This window comes from Desmodus rotundus, chromosome 12 (assembly GCF_022682495.2).
Source record: "Desmodus rotundus isolate HL8 chromosome 12, HLdesRot8A.1, whole genome shotgun sequence".
Taxonomy (NCBI): domain Eukaryota; kingdom Metazoa; phylum Chordata; class Mammalia; order Chiroptera; family Phyllostomidae; genus Desmodus; species Desmodus rotundus.
The window spans coordinates 43,585,313-43,607,442 of record NC_071398.1 but is presented as its reverse complement, the minus strand read 5'-3'; the positions used below and the strand labels follow the sequence as shown (position 1 = coordinate 43,607,442).

At 43.6% G+C, this 22,130-nt stretch overlaps 1 protein-coding gene across 3 annotated transcripts; it reads right to left on the bottom strand.

The window, feature by feature from the left end:
• Positions 1–6,410: 6,410 nt before the first annotated feature.
• On the bottom strand, positions 6,411–20,617 carry LOC112312841 (zinc finger protein 418-like). 3 transcript variants are annotated; one of them, XM_053914487.1, is made up of 4 exons: positions 19,404–19,524; positions 18,216–18,316; positions 14,411–14,499; positions 6,411–13,066 (listed from the first exon to the last, which is right to left on the bottom strand). In XM_053914487.1, exons 2-4 carry the CDS (start codon positions 18,308–18,310, stop codon positions 11,076–11,078), a joined length of 2,175 nt encoding a protein of 724 aa, XP_053770462.1. In that variant the 5' UTR covers positions 18,311–18,316; positions 19,404–19,524; the 3' UTR covers positions 6,411–11,075. The 3 variants fall into 3 exon arrangements, with proteins under 3 accessions (XP_053770462.1, XP_045058830.3, XP_045058789.2); XM_045202895.3 differs by lacking the exons at positions 14,411–14,499; positions 18,216–18,316 and adding an exon at positions 20,357–20,617 and having other exon boundaries at positions 19,404–19,530; XM_045202854.2 differs by lacking the exon at positions 18,216–18,316 and having other exon boundaries at positions 19,404–19,463.
• Positions 20,618–22,130: the final 1,513 nt, after the last annotated feature.

Here is a 22,130-nt window from a genome sequence, read left to right as displayed (position 1 = left end):
ACCCAGTTCAGCCTCTGAAGCAGTGAGATCATTAGTAAGTGATTATTAAAGCAATGAAACATAGTGCCATGGCTATTTTCCACAATTCCAAGTTTGCTTCATCACACTTTACTGTGTCTTTCTCACCTCACTTTTCCTCCCTCAAATTCTAATGAATAGAAAGGACTCACACTTTGTAGAAATGAGACTTTCATGGTAGCCAAGTTTCAAGCAAACACTCCTACCTCTTAGAACTCACTGTCCATCAATGACCACCCCCTGAGACTTACCTGTTCACAGGCTTCAGAGCTTGTTGACTTCTACCTATTTTAAAAATTCTCATTAGAGGCGCTGGGTATAAGGGGGTTAAATAACAATGCAAAAAGTCAATACAATTTGAAAAAATATTTCAAAGAAGGAAAAAGTCTTTAGAGATTTGGCATAAATTGATCAAAACCTTTCAGAATAGGAAAAATAAAGACTACCGAAAGGTGAGAAATTGAAAAAATGAAAAATGCTGATTTTATAATTCTGCTAATCATCATTCATACCCTTCTGCAGTGCTCTCACCCTAACTTTTATGCCAGAGAGAATCTCCAGGCCCATGGAGACACTGTCACTGCATTAACCGGTCTGTCATCATTTACCAGCAAGGAGTGAAATCCTGAAGTGAAAAACGTTTCTCTCAGATTCAGATGCCCATATTCCCAAACCACACAGATGCCAACACTGCAGCCATCCTGGCACTGAATATAAATTTGGTACATTGTCCTTGCTTCCAGTTACATGTCATACTCTTAGATTTTTGGAATAGTCCTCGTCTAGAAAATTCAATGAGAAATGCCATATGCAAATACAGATGAAATGATCATTATTTCCTGGAAAAGAAATGAGATCTTTGGATCCAAAACCTTTTTCTTAGAGTCAGATGCCCACTGTCAACACCTTCATAAATGACAACCTTTGGTAGCAAATGTAAATTTGCTAAAGGACTGTACTCCCAGATATACGTTCTATTCTTAGAAAATACAAACCACATCCCCAAAATACATTAAGACATGTTATGGAGGAAAACAAATATTTTCTGGTGTTGCAAAACAAATACCAAGGAAGACCCAGATGGGATATAGGACCTGCAGGTCACCTTCAGCCAGATGAGATTCAGGGAGCTCTAGCGAGTCACCAGGAGACAGATTCCCAGTTGATACCCCACACAGAGGCCTCAGTGCCCACAGCACCTGCCTCCCTGCACGTGGGTCAGAGGGTTGTTTCAAGCCTGATTACATTCACAAACACACTGCAAAACAAAGGTGCTTGTGAGTACTGGGGGAGTGAGGGGTCCGTGTCCTGGGAATAATTCTGCAGGCTGAGGTGGGAGTTGCCTGATCTGGGCAGGCTGCAGGCACATCCACAGCCCTGCGAATGCGAACCTCAGCACTTGACCTCCAACAGCCTAGAAATAAAACATTCCTTGTACTCACTTTACAGACGAGAAAACTAAAGCCCAGAACAAGCAAAGAGTTCATTTTGTGAAAGAACAGGGAGAAGCCAGGAAAATTTCCGGGCTGGAGAAATGGGGAAACAGACAAAAAAAATGAAACAAGGCCAGACAGTTTGAGCAAGTTATAGCCAGCTGGTGAATCACAAGAACTTATCTCCCCTAACCAAGGACACTCAGAAGAAATGGTTTATGCCTCTCCTCCTTAACCAGAGAATCCATGGTTTGAGTCAACGTAGTCTGGGAAATAGAGATCAGAGACATAAGTAATGTCATTTGTGCCAGCTTATACAAGGACAGATAAAATCAGGAGAACAAATAACAAAAACCCTTTTATAAGCCAGACAGACCCATGATGAAAGTGAAACAGTAGACTGAAGAATATTCCCTGACAACCCCATGAACTCATTTTGATGCATCAGCATATTAACAATGCAAGTGGAAAGCTAGTGAATATTCTGCTCAAACCCTCCCCTAAGATTCTTACCCACAGAAGAGAGATAAACTACCCACAGTTTAATGAGGTACAGAGCTAGAGATCCCCCCAAATCCCAAAGCCCCCACAGCAATTGCTTGGGGGATGGAGAAAGCAGAGAGGGCCATTGAGAGTTACTACGCATAGCTGAAGTACTTGGCCAGTGTTTTAGTAATGTTAAAGGCTGTGCCAGCTCAGAACCAGGGCGACGGGCCTGACTCTAACCCCTGATTCAATGTAGCTGGAGGGGCTTGCTGTACTTGGGAGAGTGCGGGAAGGTTGTTAGCTCCAATTCACAAGGCCTTGCTTGCCCACACTAACAATGGCAGCCAAGAAAGGCAGAAGGGACGAGACTGCTGGCAGGTGTAACCCTTTGTAGGAGGAGTCGGAAATAGAGTTACTGAGGAAGATCCGCACCAAGATTTAAACCTAGGTGCAGTGGCAGCCAGAAGTTTGTGTGCTCTCCCTGTCTCTCTCTCCCCCTCCTCCTCCCTCCGTCCCTCCCACCCTCTCTGCCGAGCTACAGCTCTGGACCATGTGGAAAGGAGAGTAAGACAGCCATGAGAGGCTGTCCCTTGTGTGTGCTCTTAACCATGAGTCTTGGGAGCAGAGAAGGGAATTTGGGCCACATGGTTTGAAAGGATGCAGGATTCCCAGGGCCTATCATGAGCATGTGGTTTTGGATTAAGAGCAGGAGCCTGGTCAAGCATGGACAACTCTACAAAGCTGGAATACAGACAGGAATCTCCTCAGCTAAGGTACAGATGGTCTCTTTTCCTAAGAGACCATGCCTTGGACTAGCCAGGTTTGGATCGGGGTGGCGGGGGTGGGGCAGAACTATGTATTTCTGGGTTTCTTTGTTTCATAAGGAATTGACGCTCCTACCTGAGTGGGGTGAATCCATCCCTAGGGCATCTAGACATTGTCCCGGTTGATGGGAAAACCACTTTCAGGGCACGACTTAGACAGGTCCATGAGACTACCACGCACTTTCTCTTTGTATTTCTTTATCTGCCAGTGTGGGGTTGAGTCCTCCGTCTGAGTGGGGTATATCATCCCCAGATAATCTAGCCAAGGTCATTGGTGAGGCCACCTGAGGGCACGGGGTAGCCACGCCCACAGCACATCTCTCTACTTGTTCTATAACTCATGGCCCTCTAGCTAAAGTGTTTATTACACCAATTTTGACAACCTCATTCCACTCACGACACATCTCATCTCCTGTTACTGGGTTTCTCTTTCTCTCACTTGAACGCTTTTGGGGAGGTGATATGCGTAAGTTCTTAAATTAGGCCAAGACTTTGTTTCCACAACTCATTCATGGCCTTTAAAACTTTCATTGAGAGTCTAACAAATCTTCCTACTGGGCAATTAAAATAAAAAAAATATAGTGAGTCTTTTAGAAACACCCAAAACCTGGCCAGGCTTGGAAACAACAGAAGTGATTGGCCCTCCCCGTCCCAATATGAGTTAAAAAAATGATAATTTTTAAAACTAAAGCAGCTGAAATCCTCCCAAGCCTGATACTTCCACCACTTCCTTCATCTCCAGCCTCCTTAAAGTTGTCAAGGAGAGATAAAAAGGAAACAAATAGCCTTCTTTTCTCTAAATCAATAATACTGTTAATGTGTATGGCAAAGAATAGAGACTATCTCAAATATTTTTTTCATGACCCTGTGGTCTGGGAAAATATTTTATATTAAACCTGGTTTAAGTTTGGCTAATATCTTTCAAAGTTATTACCATAAAATATAGAAACATTAATGACTAGGCAAGTCTTCAGTTCACCTACTTTTAACATTTTATTACAGAGAAGGTAGAAAATAAGTCTGCGGCTGCTAATCAATGTCTTCTTCTGTATTAGAAATATGTCTCTGCCCTGGCCGGTGTGGCTCAGTGGATTGAGTGCCAGCCTGGATCCCCAGTCAGGGCACACATATGCCTCGGTTGTGGGGCAGGCCTCCAGTACGGAGCCCGTGAGAGGCAACCACACAATGGTGTTTAGCTCCCCCTCTTTCTCCCTCCCTTACCCTCTCTCTAAAATAAATCTTTAAAAAAGCAAAATGTCTCAAAATTATAAATGTTTTTACCAATGGAGGTACCTGAGTTTCTACAAGTTCTGAAATATATTTGCCAACCTAAAGAATGCTTGTTTACACAACACAGCACTCACTTTAGAAGCCTGTCTGCAGCTCCACCTCCTGAAGTGAGACTCAATCGTTTGGCTGAATGCACTTGTCACAACAAGATGGTTGGGCTGGACACAAAAATTCCCTATCAAGGTGATGGTGCTTTGGGGATTCCAGCCTACCCCTCCTTTGGGAAAATCAGCTAACAGCCGCTCTGTTCCAGTCTCAGATCCCATTCCCTTGTCTCTCTTCCATCAGGCAGGGAGACTTCAGTGCCCTACACAGGTAGGGACCTGGTTTCTCGGTCAAAATCTTGTGCATTGTCTGGTCAGGGAAAGACAAAAGCCATGTCCTCCTTGGCTTTCTCAGCCTCTGCCTTCTTCTGCTCCTCTTGGGGTATAGCTGGTACTGTACTTGTAGGAGGTGGATTCAACACACCAATGCTCTCCCCACCCAGGGACTTCTCCTCCAAAGCAACTAATGCAAAGATTGTGAGGTGGAGGGGTAATGTCTGTGTGGTGTGTGGGGTAGCTCAAGATATGGACCCTTCACCTCAGAGAAGAGGAGGCTGCCTGGCCAGCACCATGGCTGGAAGCAGGGTAAAACCCGTCTTGCAACAATCTTCCGCCATCGGTGAGCTCCCCTGTAATGTGAGTAACAAATGTCATGTCCACAGCACGTTCACCTGTGCTGCTCCTCCGGGTGGCTTTTTTCAGAATATCATAAACACAAGCGCGGTGTAGCTGCCTGGTTGGACTCCTGAGTAACATATGATTTGGCAATAAAAGATACAAAATGTGAAAATATTTGTTGGAGAAAGAATTTGTTCTAAAGTTGGTTATTTCTCGATGACTTAAGAAGAAACACAGCAAAAGGACTGTGTAAGTGGAACGTGGTTTATATAAGTTCAAGGTTTATAAAGAGATCTGGAAATTATATACATAAGCTTAATAATGAATTCAATTAGGTAAATGAATCTAAAAATCAAAAGTAAGCAAACACAGAATTTATATGGCTCTACTTCAGTATGTTAAGTGGGAAAAAGTTCTTGTATCTGCCTAGAAAAGTCAGATTCTATTTTATTAGAACATTTATGTTCATATTGGGGTCATAAGATACTTGATCAAATTTCAAGAAAATCATTTCTCTCCATCCTAGGAACTGAAATTTTTCCAGCATGTATTAATGTTTCATACATTTTATTATCACCTTAACTAAATAAAAAATCAAATATTATTTCATAACAATATATAATCCTTAGGTCAAATAAGTTTGAAAAGCATCCGAGCATTGAAATTTTAAAAGAGTTCTTCTTAACCTAGAAATGTCTTGGGAAATGCTTCAGTGGGCCCCTGAAACATCTCAAGGATTTATTCTTTCTCCTTACCAAAGAGAAATCTTGGACGAATTAGGCCTATTTCCTATACTTAAAGCACATGAGAAGCTTTTCAAATTAAAGAGAGAGTAACAAGGTTCTATGTATACACACATTTTTATTAGTGAAGCAAACATTCTAGAGGGTATGTAAAAATCTATGAGAGTCTAACAGTGCCAACACATGTCCATCTACATTCGGAAGGTGACTGGGATATGGTGTGGTGAGAGAAGGAGTGGGATCTGTGAGAAGACATTGGGATCAGACCTGTGAGGGGGTCATTCACTTTTTGTCATCTAAAGACAGTCACTGTTTTGTTCTGATCCATTTACAAATAAGTCTTACTGTTTACAAATCCATGGAAGAGCTCTGACCTATTCCAAATGATTTTCTAAAAATAAAATTTCAGATCACACCCTTGAACAGGACAAGTTTATAAAACTCTAAGTAATGACTGAACTGGTCCTGCATCTGCTTCCCCGAGTCCTGGCACAGGGAGCCTCAGTCATCAGCTGCACCCCCCAGGCAAAACAGACATGAAATGGGCAGCGCCAAAGCATCGCCTGAGATTCCCCCACCCCAGTGTTAGAATTACTCAGGTATATGTTCCTTTTTCTATGTAGTAAGAAGCTAGGAAAATTCCAGAGCCAGTGGAATAGGAAAACTGAGACAAGAAAATTTAAACAAAGTCAAACAGTTTGAGCAACTTAGACCAGCAGTAAATCACAAGTCCCCATCTCTGCTAAGCTGGGACACTTGAGCACAAATGGTCTATAACTCCCCTCCCTAACCAGAGAATACACACCTTCAATCTCCGTGGTCTGGAAAATAGACAATAGAGATCCAATTGTCATTTGTGCCAGTTACCCAAGGACAGATGAAGTCAGAAAGCAAATAATAAAATACCCCATTAAAGCAACACACACTCAAGATAAAAATAAAACACCACAGCACACCAAAAAATATTCCCAAACGTTCTAAGATTGTCACAGACCAAATAGAAATAAAAAGATCTCAGGACAAGGGCTCAGGGCTGGCTGGTCTGGAGCACATCCATGCCCCTACCCTGGCATGAACTTTGTACTTTCTCCTAAACTCTACTTGTCCCCACGAGATTAGCAGCCAGTGGCATCTTGACCATGAACTACCCTCTGAATCTCTCTGTAAGGCTTCCTTTTTTCTGACTTCCCTGCGAGCTAAAAGCAGCCTTGCCGTGGCTCACTCCTTTCTTACAACTTTTCTAAGGAGCCAAAGCAGGGCACCACCTACTCTCCTGTTACTTCCTCTACCCTAAGTCCTTCCTTGGTTACACTGTCCTCAGCCTTCATAAACATACTCTGAAAATCACCCGGACTCATGTTGTGAAATCTTTCCTGCACAAAGTCAAAGCCCCACACACTACAGGCTGCCTCAGGAGGATCCGCTCCATGTGGGTTCCCTCCTGTAACAAGTTGACTGTGGGTACCATTTGAGAATCAGGGATTCAAATGCAAGGTGCCTCATCCGGGCCATGGGAAGTCTGATTACTGCCCACCTGTTTCACTGTGCACTGAGTGGCCAGATTCCAAAATACCCTGCCCATCCTGATGCCATCGGGTCTCCTTCAGAAACCTGTTCCATCCAAAGAGCCCCCACGATAGGAGACCAGAAAGATGGGATTACATCACACTGCAACACAAGGGCTTATTGCTTTATCAAATGACTGGACTGTTTCACCTGATAAAGAATGTTAATACTGAAGGCTAAAATGAAAAGTGTCCAGTGCATTGTGTAAAATATAGAGAAAAAACATTAAAACTTGATTCCAATACAAAAAAAGTTTTATTTCATAAAGCAAGAAAGGTCAGAAATGAGTGAAATTCCATCATGCATCTTTGTTGTTTCTCTGTCCTTCTGTTATAGAAAACTGCTGAAACTCCTATCACATTAGCTAGAACATAGGGTCAGACATTTAGCAGGATACAGACAGCAAACGCACATCTGAGAAAGGGCTCATCATGAATCCTTAGAAACATAATTAGGAAACAACAGTGAGATAGCAGTACAATGTTAAAAAAAAGAAAGTTTACATCAAAACATGACTGACCAAACCAAATACTCTCTAGGACGTGCAGGAATGGAATCTCTCACACACTGCTGGAAGAATGCAAAAAGGTACAATCAGTTTAGATCAAAAAATGCTAATTTCTGTTAAGTTAAGCATTGACCTGCCCTATGACTCAGACTGTGCACTGAGTTATGGATGGACAAAGGTAAATGAAACTTATGTATATATTAACAATTATAACAAATTATTTATACCAGCTTAATTTTAAATAGTTTAAAATTAGAAATAACCAAATTGAATTGATACATGCATAGTGCTACCTACAAAGATGAGAATATTTGACTTCTGGCCAAGATAGAGGCGTAGGTAGATACACTTTGCTTCCCCCCACGAATGAAAGGACAACAAATTTAAAAACAAAATATTAACCAGAACTGCCAAAAATCGAATTGCATGGAAGTCTGACAACCAAGGAGTTAAAGAAACATTCATCCAGAGTGGTAGGAGGGGCAGAAACGAGCAGCTGGGGTGGAGAGGATATGCGGCAAGGCAGTTGGAGAAGGTGCAGGAAAAAACAGGATTCAAAAAAATAAGGAAGAGACTTAGGAACCTGTGGGACAACTTAAACTTTCCACTGTCCATATCCTAGGGGTGCCAGAAGAAGAAGAGCAAGAAATTGAAAGTTTATTGGAAAAGTAATGAAGGAAAACTTCCCCTATCTGGCCAGAAAATAGACTTCCAGGAAGTCCGGGAAGGTCAGAGAGTCCCAAAGAAATTGGAACCAAGGAGGACCATACCCAGGCACATCAGAATTAAATGATCTGAGATTAAAGATAAGAGAATCCTAAAAGCAGCAAGAGAAAAGCAGAAACTTACCTACATAGCAGTGCCCATAACACTACCAGCTGATTTCTTAAAACAAACTTACAGACAAGAAGGGGCTGGAAAGAAGTATTCAAAGTCATGAAAGGCAAGAACCTACATCCAAGATTACTCTATCCAGCAAAGCTATCATTTAGAATAGAAGGGCAGAAAAAGTGCTTCTCAGATAAGGTCAAGTTGAAGGAGTTCCTCACCAACAAGCTCTTATTATATGAAATATTAAAGTGACTTATCTAAGAAAAAAACATCAAAAGTATGACCAATAAAATGACAACAGACTCACAATTATCACCAACTGATTCTAAAATCAAAAACTAAGCAAACACCTAGAAGAGGAACAGAATCACAGAAATGGAGATCACATGGAGGGTTACCAGTGGGGAGGAGGAGGGAGTAGAATGGGAGCAAAGGTACAGGTAATAAGAAGCATAAATGGTAGATACAAGATAGACAGACAGAGGGAGGTTAAGAAAAGTATAGGAAATGGAGAAGCCAATGAAATTATTATGTATGACCCATGGTCATGAACTAAAGGGGAGCGGGGGAGAAAGGGGAGAAAAAAATGGGACAACTGTAATAGCATAATCAATAAAATATACTTAAAAAAAGAATTATTTCTCAGCAAAAACAGATGAGTCACTAATATATCATTAATAAATCTCCAATTATATATTCAATGTATATGATAGCAGAATGTTATTCGCATCATCTAATATTAAGAAATTACAAAGCTATTTATTAGAATAAAATGTAAATCATTGTTTATTTCCAGAGCTGTGAGGGATGGGAGAGATTAAAATGTCCATGAAGTAAATTCCCAGTGACGGTAATCATCAGTACTATGACCAGGGTGATGGTTTCAAAGTCATGTGTAAGTGACTGATCAACTATTATACTTGAAATATGTTTACTAATTGTAACATTGTAAAAGTGGTTCAAGATTTTAAAAATGTGTACATGCAACTCATTTTGAAAATAGGTTTAGCAACTCAATATTCAATCCACATTCTCACGCACTCTGGGTGACACTTTGCCTCCATAACAGGAAATAAAACGAACAAACAAAAAAACCCAACCCCTCACTGGAAGCAGCAGCACTGCTGGCTGGCTCAAAACAGCTGCATCTCTGAATACAGATTCATGTTTTCTTCATTTTTCTTTCTACCAGGGCAGCAGTGGCTCTGACAGGAATATGTCAGAGGTGACAGAAATCCACAAACTTTTAAAAAATTTTTTGTTCATTTTAGAGAGAAACAGAAAGGGGGGGAGGGAGAGAGAAGGGAAAGGGGCGGGCAGAGAGAGAGGGAGGGAGGGGGAGAAAAAGACATCTGGATTTGTAGTTCCACTTACACGTGCATTCATTTGTTGCTTCTTGTATGGGTCCTGACCAAGAATTGAAATCAGAACCTTGGCTTATCAAGATGATACTCTAACCAACTGAGCTACATGTACGGGGCAACAAAACCTTTTGATTACATTCAATGAAAGTGACTGAATCAACACAGGTGACTATTCACGCAGATCCTGTGATCTGTGTACACACGATCCAGAAGTCTTTTCTTAGAAATGTGTCTGGATGCACGCTGAGAAAATGCACATTCCGTCTAGTTGCCTCAGTCTCCTCCAGCACCTGTCACAGCAGCGTTTCTCTTGCAATCAGTTTCCCTCCCCTCTAGGGTGCTACCACTTGACCATCCCCCAGGGAGTTGCAGACATTATGGCACATGGCCCTTTGCAAGGCCTGGGCCAGAGATTCCCTGCAAAAATACTGCCATCCTTTACAAGAAAAAAACTCATGCTGCTCCCAGACATACTGAGGTTGTCATAGTGACCCCCTCCTTGCAGTGATCTCCATGTCTGCTGACACTCACAGCACTGAAGCTTCTCATAACAACAACAAAGCCCACAGTCCTGCCTGGGGGACACGAGCAGGAATGCAAGTCTGGCAAACAACACTGAGTTGATTTCTGCACCAAACTGTCCCCACAGAGACAGACAAAGTTGACACACACATAAAAGTTCTTCAGGTCTTCATGCTTGTGTAGACTCAAACTGCTTGTAAACTACCCCACACAATAAATAGAGCACCCAAAATAAAAAAGACTTGTGAAAAAGTCCTCCATTATTTTACCAAGCCAAAGACATCAGCTTGGCAGTACATGAATTGGTGTTTGGACACGCAAAAATGACCACTGGTTATGTAAAGAACGCATGTCCCTCAAAAATGCTGTCCTCCTATAAGCTGACATCTGAATTCAGATGATGATTTCTGGGACAAAATTGAGCCACGTCAATGAGCCAAGTAGTGAGAACAAAAGGAAAAAAAGACCTAAACAGCTAGACTACTCCTAATTTTCTCCAACAAATCATAAAAGTTACATTTTCTGACCAGAACAAGCTGGATGACACATGGAATCTCCTGGAACCTTACAGCTGGAACATGGGATATACCTTGAACAGAAATACGCAGGATGTGGATTTGGGAAATCACCTGGGGAAATCAAGAAAGTGCAACATGGACACACATGCTTCACATATGAAAGGTAATCATGGGAACCTCCTTACTGTTGATGCTTGGGTGTATGAGATTTGATTCAGACCAGGCTTCACAGAATTCCCTGTTATGGTTAACACGAAAGAAAAATCCTGTACATGTCCTATCATCTAAGACCTTCTGCACATTCCTTGTACTAATAAGACCTTTCTCCTGTGTGAAATCTCTCATGAGACCGCAGACTAATTTTACTGCGATAAGATTTGCCACATTCACTGCATTCATATGGCTTTTCTCCTGTGTGAAATTTCTGATGAGAGCGAAGGCTAATTTTATTGCGGTAAGACTTCCCACATTCACTGCATGCATAAGGCTTTGCTCCTGTGTGAGAATTCTGATGATAACGCAGGCCAGAGTGACTGCGGTACGATTTCCCACATTCTCTGCACTCATAAGGCCTCTCTCCAGTGTGAAAACTCTGATGACAACGAAGGCCAGTCTTACTGTGGTAAGATTTCCCACACTCACTGCACTCATAAGGCTTTTCTCCTGTGTGAAAACTCCGATGACAACGAAGGCCACTTTTACTGTGATAAGATTTGCCACATTCACTGCACACATAAGGCTTTTCTCCTGTGTGAATATTCTGATGACAACGAAGTTCATGCTTTCGGAAGAAAGATTTCCCACACTCACTGCATTCATACAGCCTTTCTCCAGTGTGAAGTCTCTGATGACAATGAAGTGCACTCTTTTGAAAGAAGGATTTCCCACATTCCTTGCACTCATACGGTCTTTCTCCAGTATGAGCTCTCTGATGATAACGAAGTGCACTGTTTTGGAAGAAGGATTTCCCACATTCGCTGCACGCATAAGGCCTTTCTCCAGTGTGAAGACTCTTATGAGAGCAAAGGCTACTTTTACTCTGAAAAGATTTCCCACATTCACTGCACTCATAAGGTCTTTCTCCAGTATGAGCTCTCTGATGATAATGTAGCGCACTCTTTTGGAAGAAGGATTTCCCACATTCACTACACTCATAAGGCCTTTCTCCTGTGTGAAAACTCTGATGAGAACGAAGAGCACCTTTACTGCTATAAGATTTCCCACATTCATTGCATTCATAAGGCCGTTCTCCAGTGTGAACTCTCTGATGACAATGAAGTGAATTCCTTCGGAAGAAAGATTTCCCACATTCACTGCACTCATAAGGCCTTTTTCCAGTGTGAAGTCTCTGATGAGAAAGAAGGATATCACTTCTGGTAAAAGATTTCCCACATTCACTGCACGCATAAGGCCTTTCCCCTGTGTGAACTCTCTGATGATAATGGAAGCGAGTGCTTTCGCTGAAAGATTTCCCACATTCCCTACATTCATAAGACCTTTCTCCAGTGTGAATTTTCTCATGTAAATACACGCTACTTCTTCTTTTAAAAGACTTCCCACATACGATGCACTGATAGGGCCTTTCTCCAGTGTGAACTCTCTGATGACAATGAAGTTGAGACAACTTTTTAAAAGATTTCCCACATTCAGTGCACTGATGTGACTTTTCTGCACTGGGAACTCTCTGACAATAACAACAGCTAGAAACTCTGGAGAAATGGTTTCCACCACCACGGCACACAAAACACTGTCTTCCAGTATGCACACCCTGCTTTTGAACATATGAGTGGTTGCAGCCAATGGCTTTTCTACATTCACTCAGGGTGAAGTAATTTTCTCTGCCTTGAGCAGTCTCTCCAGATGGTGAGATCTCATTTGTCCTGTCCCTGGTGTGAGTAGCGTCTCGATGGAGATGTTCTGACCTGGTAAGGATGTCTGGTCCAACCTCCCCACAGGTAAAAAGCTCCAGGGATGTACTGACATTGCAGCCCTCAGCAAGTAGGATCCTGTCCCCACCTCTTCTGAAAGGCTTCTCTCTCACGTAGTGCTCTTGCTGCTGGTGACACTTTGTAGTGAAGTAAAATCGTTTTGCACATGCCCCACACCGCAATGGTTTCTTGCTATGTTGTGTTTTCTGCTCCTCAGTCAAGTGGAAAATGTATCTCAGCACTGGCCCACAACTCTCACATGGGTGGCTCTTCTGGGAACACAAAGCCACCTTGGGATTCTCTGCCTGTACCACTCTTACAGAAATGTTTTGTTCAATCAGTTCTTCCGCGTTCTCTGTTCCACAGCAGCAACCTGAACAAAAGGAAACACTGGTGAAGTATATGTTGACCTCAGGAGGAAGGAATATCCTCATCATAAATGGCCAGCTCTCACAGTGAGGCATAATGTGATGAAGTTATTTTCAAGAGATTTACACAGTGAAGAAATGGCTGTTATACATCAGTTGGCCAAAAAGTATGGCAGTGTTGGTGATTTCACCAAAGAAGAGACACGAGTGTAGGATGAAACATGAAGTAGATAGTCAGGGTCTACTGCTATTCTTCCACAAATGGCTGCCTGTAGGATCTTTCCCTTTGGTGAGGTGAGGCTGTATAGAACAATTTGAATGAGTTGAACTTCAGCATGATCAATTGTACTAGATCCTGTGATGTTCAAGGTCAATGTAATGATATGTGTTCATTCCAAGGGTCTGTAAGCATGGACCAAAGTTAGAGTGAAGTAAAAAATAAAACAAAAGAAAGCCTGTAATAGAAAGGGTTGAGGCCCTGGCTGGTGTGGCTCAATGCATTGAGTGGCAGCTTGCAAACTGAGAGGTCACTGGTTTGATTCATAGTCAGGGCACATGCCTGCATTGTGGGCCATGCCCCCAGCTGGGTGTGCACAAGAGGCAACCGATTGATGTACCTCTCACACGTCACACGCTTCTCTTACTCTTATTGTCCTTACTTCCCCACTCTTTAAAAATATATACAATCTTTAAAAAAAAAAATAAGGTCAAGGAGCGAAGTTTAGATAGGTGAAGATTACCTGTGGGCTGATGAACTGAGTAGAAATGATAACTCAGAACTGAGTAGTTGACACTTTGTCAACATTAAATAAGCATAAATAGAATGGGGTGAGGAAGTGGCAATGGTAGCAAAATACTAATCAACAAACTGGGTTCCTAGTTATGACATTAGCAAAGTCCATGCGCCAAACCCTTTAGCAACAGCCCGTTACCCAAATGTGACAGCCTCTGCATCCACTGTGGCATGTATAGAGTTGTGTTTCTCCCAGAATGCCCAAATGAAACGTCCCCTTGAATCCTAGCAGAGCCATTGCATGGAATGCAGATGAAATAAATTCAAAAAGGAGAACTGAAGAGGTGGATGGCTAACATTGTGGTAGAACAAGAAAGCACAAGACACCACTGAGAAAAGGTCTATGTGGGGGGACTTCTGGCCAGGATGGAGGCGTAGGTAGACACACTGTGCCTCCTCGCTCTACCAAAACAAGGACTACAACCAATTTCAAAACAAAAAACACCCAGAACTGATAGAAAATCTAAATGTTTTGACGTCCGACAACCAAGGAGTTAAAGAAGAAACATTCATCCAGACCAGTAGGAGGGGCAGAGACAGGGTAGAGAGGACTCACGGCAAGGCCATGGCTGGTGGACCGGGTGAGGCAGTGGCTTGTGGAGTCGGCAGTCCCACATTCGCGTGCAGATAAACCAGGAGGAACAACTAGGGAATGAAACACACCGCACAACCCAGAGTTTCAGAGGGGGGACATAAAGCCTCAAAGCCTCTCACTGAAAACAGCTGTTGGGGTTGACACGGTAGCATGAGAAACTCCCAGCCTCACGGGAGACTTCGTTGGAGACACCCACAGGGGCCTAGAACATACACACAACCACCCACCTGGGAATCAGCACCAGAAGGGCCCAATTTGATTGTGGGTAGCGGGGGAAGTGACTGAAATTCATCAGAGAGTGGAGCAAATGGCACTGTTCCCTCTCAGACACCTTCCCCACATACAGCGTCACAATGCAGCAACATGGCTTGCCCTATGCTGGTGAACACCTGGTGAATATCGTAGTCAGGTTCCACCCCTACTACGTAACAGGAGCACCAAGACACACACACACAAAAAAAAGGCCCAAATGAAAGAACAGATCAAAGTTCCAGAAAAAATACAAATAAGTGACAAAGACATAGTCAGCCTATCAGGTACACAGTTCTAAACACTGGTTATCAGGATGCTCCAGCAACTCACTGGGTACTTCAACAGCATAAAAAAGACCTAGGCAGCAATGAAGGTTGCATTATGTGAAATAAAGAAACATCTATAGGAAACCAACAGTGATGGGAAGGAAACCAGGACTCAAATCAACTGTTTGGAGCAAAAGGAAGAAAGAAACATTCAACCAGAACAGAATGAAGAAACAAGAATTCAAAAACAATGAGGAGAGGCTTGGGCACCTCCAGGACATTTTTAAACGTTCCAACATCCGAATTATAGGGGTGCCAGAAGGAGAAGAGGAAGAGCAAGAAATCGAAAACTTACTTGAAAACATAATGAAGGAGCACTTCCCTAATCTGGCAAAGGAAATAGACTTCCAGGAAGTCCAGGAAGCTCAGAGAGTCCCAAAGAAGTTGGACCCAAGGTGGAACACACCACGTCACATTATAATTACATTACCCAAGATTAAAGATACGGAGAGAATCTTAAAAGCAGCAAGAGAAAAGGAGAGAGTTACCTACAAGGGAGTTCTCATAAGACTATCAGCTGATTTCTCAAAAGAACCATCACAGGCAAGAAGTATACGAAGTCACAAAAGGCAAGGACGTACATCCAAAATTACTCTATCCAGCAAAGATATAATTTAAAATAGAAGGGTAGATAAAGTACTTCCAAGATAAGGTCAAGTTCAAGGAGTTCATCATCACCAAGCCCTCATTATATGAAATGTTAAAGGGACTTATCTAAGAAAAGATCAAAAATATGAACACTAAAATGACAACAAACTCACAGCTATTAACAACCGAACCTAAAAGAACCACAAAAACTAAGCAAACAACTAAAACAGGAACGGAACCACAGAAATGGAGATCACATGGAGGATTATCAACAAGGGAGTAGGAGGGGGAGAGAGAGAGGAAAGGTATAGAGAACAAATACCATAAATGGTAGGTAGAAAACAGATGGGGAGGTTAAGAATAGTATAGGAAATGTAGAAGCCAAAGAACTTTATGTATGACCCATGCACATGAACTAAAGTGGGGGAATGCTGGTGGGAGGAGGTGTGCAGGATGGAGGGGAATAAAGGGGGGGGAATGGGACAACCATAATGGCATAATCAATAAAATATATTTTTAAGAAAAGGTCTATGTGAGTGACTTCAGCAAAATGGATGAATAAAGACCTAAGAGAATTCTCCCTTCTTCCACAAGTAGATGGCTATCCACAAACAAAATCAATCCTGTAGGAGTGGAATATAAATCTAATTAAGACAAATAGAAAATCAGCCTTGACCAGGTAGTTCAGTTGGTTAGAGCAGTGGTCCCAAACTGGGGCCACAGACCTATACCACTCAGCAGCCTGTTAGGAACTGGGCTGCAAGTGAAGCTCCCCTGAGCTCGGCCTCCTGTCTCCTCCGCATCCCTTCCACAGTGGGTGAGCAAGAAGCTCACTTGAGCTGCACATCCCAGTTCCCCTCCACTGCCATGCCACACACCCCACCTTCTGGTAAAAAGGTTCCAGGTGCAAAAAAGGTTGGAGACTGCTGGGCTAGTGCATTGACCCACTAAACTAAGATTGTGGGTTCGATCCCTGGTCAAGGCACATACAAGCAGCCAGCAATGAATGCATACATAATTGGAACAACGAAGTGCTGATTTTCCCTTTTTCTTCCTTTCCCTGTCTCTCTAAAATCAATAAACAAGCACACACATATACAAACACACACAAAAGACAAGCAGCAAAGCAACTAGCAAAAAACATAGAATAGCACAGAAAAGAACACAGGGAGGATGGGTCATCAAACAAGTTTGAAGATAGCAAGGGTCAAAAACAAGGGTCACAGTTACTCCTATCAACTGCTGTGATTGCACCAGGTTGGCTTTAGTGGACTGTTCTGTGAAAGACACTGGAAATTTTTGTTCTGAAGAACCAGAGAAGCCTCTGCAACATCTGTGAACTCACCATGCTTTACAAATCAGAGGACCCTACAGAGTTTCTCCGCACGAAACCCAAAACACATCCCTTTGTCCACAGCCTACTCCAGGAAGAACCAAACATTCAGTGCCACCAAAAACTTTAAAACCTTCGACTGTCATTGAAAAGAAATGCTGCCAAAGCAACTTCTGACCTGCCCTTTTTTTTGATCCTCTGACCTCAGCTCATGTAGCACCAAGGAGACTAGGTTGGTGGGACTTGTCTCAAGACTGAGACACAACACAGACTCAGCCCACCCTGAAATCCACAAGCAGATGAATCTATCTCTTTAGCCAGAATTAGTCCATAAAATTGAAAGGAGTTACTACTTCATCAAATGCATACACATTAGTAGAGCATTAAAAGAAACAGTAAACACAAGGAAACTACCAATAGAACATAATAATTTACCAGTTATCGATAATAGAGAAATGGATTTCAAAGTACAGCCTGATAAGGAATCCAAAATATTTACTTTCAAAAACATCCATGAGCCACCAGAGAATACGAAGGGAGCCACCTTAAAGAAGAAACAGGCATGAGAACAATAGGAGAATATCAGCCACACAGAAAAATTTAAATAATAAAACAGCACTGATGGGTTTGGCTTAGCGGATTGAGTGCTGGCCTGTAGGCTGAAAGGTTGACAATTGGATTCCTAGTCAGGGCAGCACATGCCTGGGTTGAGGGCCAGTTCCCGGGTGGGGGCCATCAGACAGGCAAAAGCAAATTTTGGTAGCATCACACTTTCTGACTTCAATCTACAACAAAGCCACAGCAAGCAAACCGTGTGTCATTAAAATGAACACAGACCAATAGAACACAACAGAAAATACAGGAATAAACACAGGCAGTGGCTTCAACTAATTTTTGACCAAAATACACAAGACATATGAAAAAGAAAAAACAGTTTGCTTAGTAAATAGTGTTGGAATAATGGACACTCACATGTACAACAACAAAACTGGACACCACTGATGAAAATGAGCTCAAACTTCATAAAAAATTCAATGTCAGTCCTGAAACTTAAAACTTCTTCAGACAACCTAGAGAAGTTTTAGATGTTTGCTTTTTTAAAAATCATAAAATTATCTTTTAAAAGATTTTTACTTACTTTTCCTCTCCAAAGAAGGGAAGAGAGAGAGAAAGAGAGAAACAGCAATGTGAGAAGGAAAAAACGATTTCTTGCCTCCCACACGCAAACAACTGGGATCCGAGATTGTAACCCAGCATGTGCCCTGACCTCGAATCCAACAGGTGACCTTCCAGTTTGCAGGACTCAGCCACAGCAGTCAGGGCTGAAGATATGTTTTTGAAATAGTCTTCTGAATGTGACATCCACCACTACCCAAAAAAGCAAAGATAAAGAGACCGGACTAAGACAAATGAAAAAACTTTTTCACAGAATAGCACTGAATATAATGAAATGAAAAGGCAGCCATGACCAGTATGGCTGAGAGGGATGGGCATCGTCCCTCAAAGCTAGAGGAGGCCTATTGCATTACCAGACAGGGCCAATGAGTGGACTGGGGGTTCAGTCCCCGATGGGGGCAGGAGAGAGAGGTGAAGGAGCAACGTTTCTCTCTCACATCACTGTTTTTCTCCCTCCCTTTTCTTTTAGCTAAAAATAGAAGTCAATATAATATAAAAATAATAATCATCATAATTAAAAAGAAAAATAGGCAATCTCATAATGAGAGAAAATACTTACAAACCATATAAAAATATGGCTTGGAGATATTGTGTGTTCAAGTCAGAAAAAGTCACATAAACTTATGAAGGCTATTAACACAGTAACACCTTACTATTAAAAAAGAAACAAAACAAACAAGGAAAACCCTCTACATAACATAATTAAAAATAATTTATCCCTACACACTGGTAACCAGCATTTGAGCCTGATGAAAAATCGGCAACATTACATTTGCTGAATGCTGAGTTGCCATATTGAAAGTGTAAAAAAAATAAACAAAAAATAGCAATACCTGCAAAGCCAAATTGAACAAATGAGAAAAGCTGTGTACCAGTAGATGAAAAGGAATTAATATATAAAATATACAAGGGATTCGAGGGACTCATTCGCCAAAATTGTAGAGACACTTTTCCAAAATATGTATATATAAATGACCAACAGGAAGAGAAAAAATACTTTTTGTCACGAATCAAGGTGGTATTTATTAGTGTCCGTGTGACATTACAAACCACAAATCCCTCCCTGTGCCTTCAGTACAACAGGTACAGGTTTTGCAGCGGGAGATAAAAGTGCTGCAAAGAAACCAGCCCTACCACGGAAAGCCACTGCTCAGGAAGCTGGGAAATCCAGCAGAGCTTACAGTCCACGTGTGAGGAGAGAGCCCCCCCCCCCAACAGAGCAGGGGGCATGAGGAAATGCAAAGCCTGCTCCACACCACGGGCAGAGTGAAGGCATTACCCAGTGAAGATACAAGTTCAAAGTTCTGCAGCATCACATCCAGGTACAGGCGTCTCTGAGCTTCATCAAGGAGACGCCATTCTTCCCTGGAGAAGTACAGGGCAATGTCCGCAAAGGCCACACCGACCTGTCACAATGGAGACAAATGAATGAAGAGCTGTCTATCTGAGAACTGCGATATTACTTCTTACAAATCTTTCCCTCCCTGTATTTCCTCCAGGGATCCCCAGTTCAATGTGGACATCAGGCCCTGAGGCCAGCGCTGGCTGCTCTCTCTTCACAGTCCCATTAATTACTGTTAGCACAGTCAGCGACAGTAACTAGGCGAATCGCAGACAAAGGTCATCGAAGCCCTGGGTCATGACTACAGGTTCCCATCCTTCCTGCCAGTCTCCGAGATCATGCTTCCAAAGCACAGCCAAACACGAGCTTATGATCCCCGCCGCCCCTATATCCTGCTACCACGGCCCAGGATCTCCAGCTCACACTCCCTCTAGCTGTGCACACCCTTGTGGAATGTCTGCCTCCTTCACATCACAGACCCCAGGTCCACTCCCCTCAGTTCTGCCACCTTCCTGCTGCACACAACACGGGCATCTCTCTGGACCCACCCATGAACCAGGCACACGGCAGCCAAGGAGTGCTTGTTATGTTCCAGCAGGATCCAGCACAACCCCGAATGATTGGCGCTTAAGTCCACCCTGCGTCCCCTTTGCTCTTTGCTTCAACAGGCACCACCCGGATCCGCGTGGGAGTTTCAGATACGAATAAGCCCTGTCCATGCTGCACTGTACCGGCTGAGCCCGCAGAAACCACAGCACTGCTCTCTGCAGTGAGCCTTCGTCTGGGACCCACCCGCGAAGCTGGGCTGCAGGGCGTCGGCACAGGGATGCGGGGGTTCGGGGTGGTGAGGCGCTTGAGGTGGGCGGAGGTGTGGGGGGACGCGCACTCACCTCAGCCGGGCGCCTCCGGGACGCCGCCAACGCACTCTGAGCTCGAGGACCCTCGGAGGCGGCGGGACAGGAGGCCGCCCCGGCCATGGCGACCGCGATCTCCGCCCTTGCGCGGGCCACCCGGGCAGCGTCGCCCAGCTTCTTCCTCTCGGGAGAGCTTTGTGGACCGCGACTCTGGCGCCTTCCCCGCCCCGGCATCTCCACCGGCACCCAGTGAACTGGACCTTCTGAGCGCGTAATTGAGCGGATCCTGGCGGAAGCAAATTGCCCGCCAGGAGGAGGACGCCGGAAGTCCCGCCCCTGCAAGTGTGTCCCAACGGAAATAACTTTTGTGTCACACCCCACTCCCGAGTCCTTCGGGGAGCGGTTGGAGGGGGCGGTATTCTGTGCCCGGTATCCTGAGACACCAAGGCGGTGACCAGGGCTTGTCACACATCACTACAGTAGAAATGACCAAGACCCATCGCTAAAGAGGCTGGGATATGCCAGGTCCCCACAAAGAACGCTTCTTCAATATGGCTAAAGAAAGCAGAGACAGGAGTTTTGGCCATGTGGTTTGAAAGGATGTAGAAGAATTCCCGGAGCCTACCAGGAGGTTGTGATTATGGATTAAGAGTAGGAACCTGGTCGAGCATGGATGACTATAGGGAGCTGGAATACTGACAGGAATCTGCCCAGCTAAGCCAGTCTCTGTTTGTCTTCCTGAGTTATGGAACCTCTGACTGCCCAGGTTTGGCCCGGGGCGGAGGGGGCGCAGAGAGGGCAGGACTATGACTTTGTGGGTATTTCTTTGTTTCTAAAGGGAGTGAGCCCTGACTGGTGTGGCTCAGTGGGTTGAGCGCCTGCCTGTGAAGCAAAGGGTCGCCAGTTCAATACCCAGTCAGGGCACATGCCAGGGTTGTAGGCCCAGTCCCATGTGGTGGGCACGTGAGAGGCAACCAGACTGTGGAGTTTCTTTCCCTCCCCTTATCCCTCCCTTCCCCCCTCTCTAAAAATAAATAAATAAAATATTTTAAAATATTAAGGGAGTGAGATATAACGGCAGAATTCCACTATTATTCTAAACTGGTATAACTTTTAAATAAATAGCTCCTTTCCTTTTCATAAGATTCTGGTATTGGGAGTCACGGTTCTTATGGGCAGCAGGCAACAGAACTCAGAGCCAGCTCAGTCCAGAGCATGCCCATGGCCCTTCCAGGCATGAACTTTTTACTTCCTCCTAAATTCTAAGGATCCCCAGAAGCTTTGCAGCCCAGGTAGCAGCTCGACTCAGGCTTACCCACTGATCCTGTCTCCATGGCTTCCCAGTGAGCCAACAGCAGCCCTATCTTGGCTCACTACTTTCCTATAATGTTTCTAGGGAGCCAAAGCAAAGCACCACCTGCAATCTCTCTTGTCTCTTTTTCTACTCTAAGACCTTTCTTTGTTTACTATCACCAGCCTTAAAAAAAAGTACTCTCAAAACCACCTGGACTCATGATGTGAAATCTTTCCTACTCAAAGTCAAGAATCTACACACTACGTGCTAGTTTGTTTGAGACAGACTCGCTCTGGGCCGGTTCCCTTATAGTAACATTCTGGTGTCCAATGTGAGGCACCGGTATTATTTTATCTTCTTTCTCTCTCCCACTTTAATTCATCCTCCTGGCTCTTCTCATCCTCATTGTGGAGGAAACCTACCTGTCAGCTTCATAGTTAGTCCCTCATCAAAAATGTCAATGCTGAGACTGAAGGTAAAGCTGCCCTCTGGACATGGAGTCATGTCACCACATCA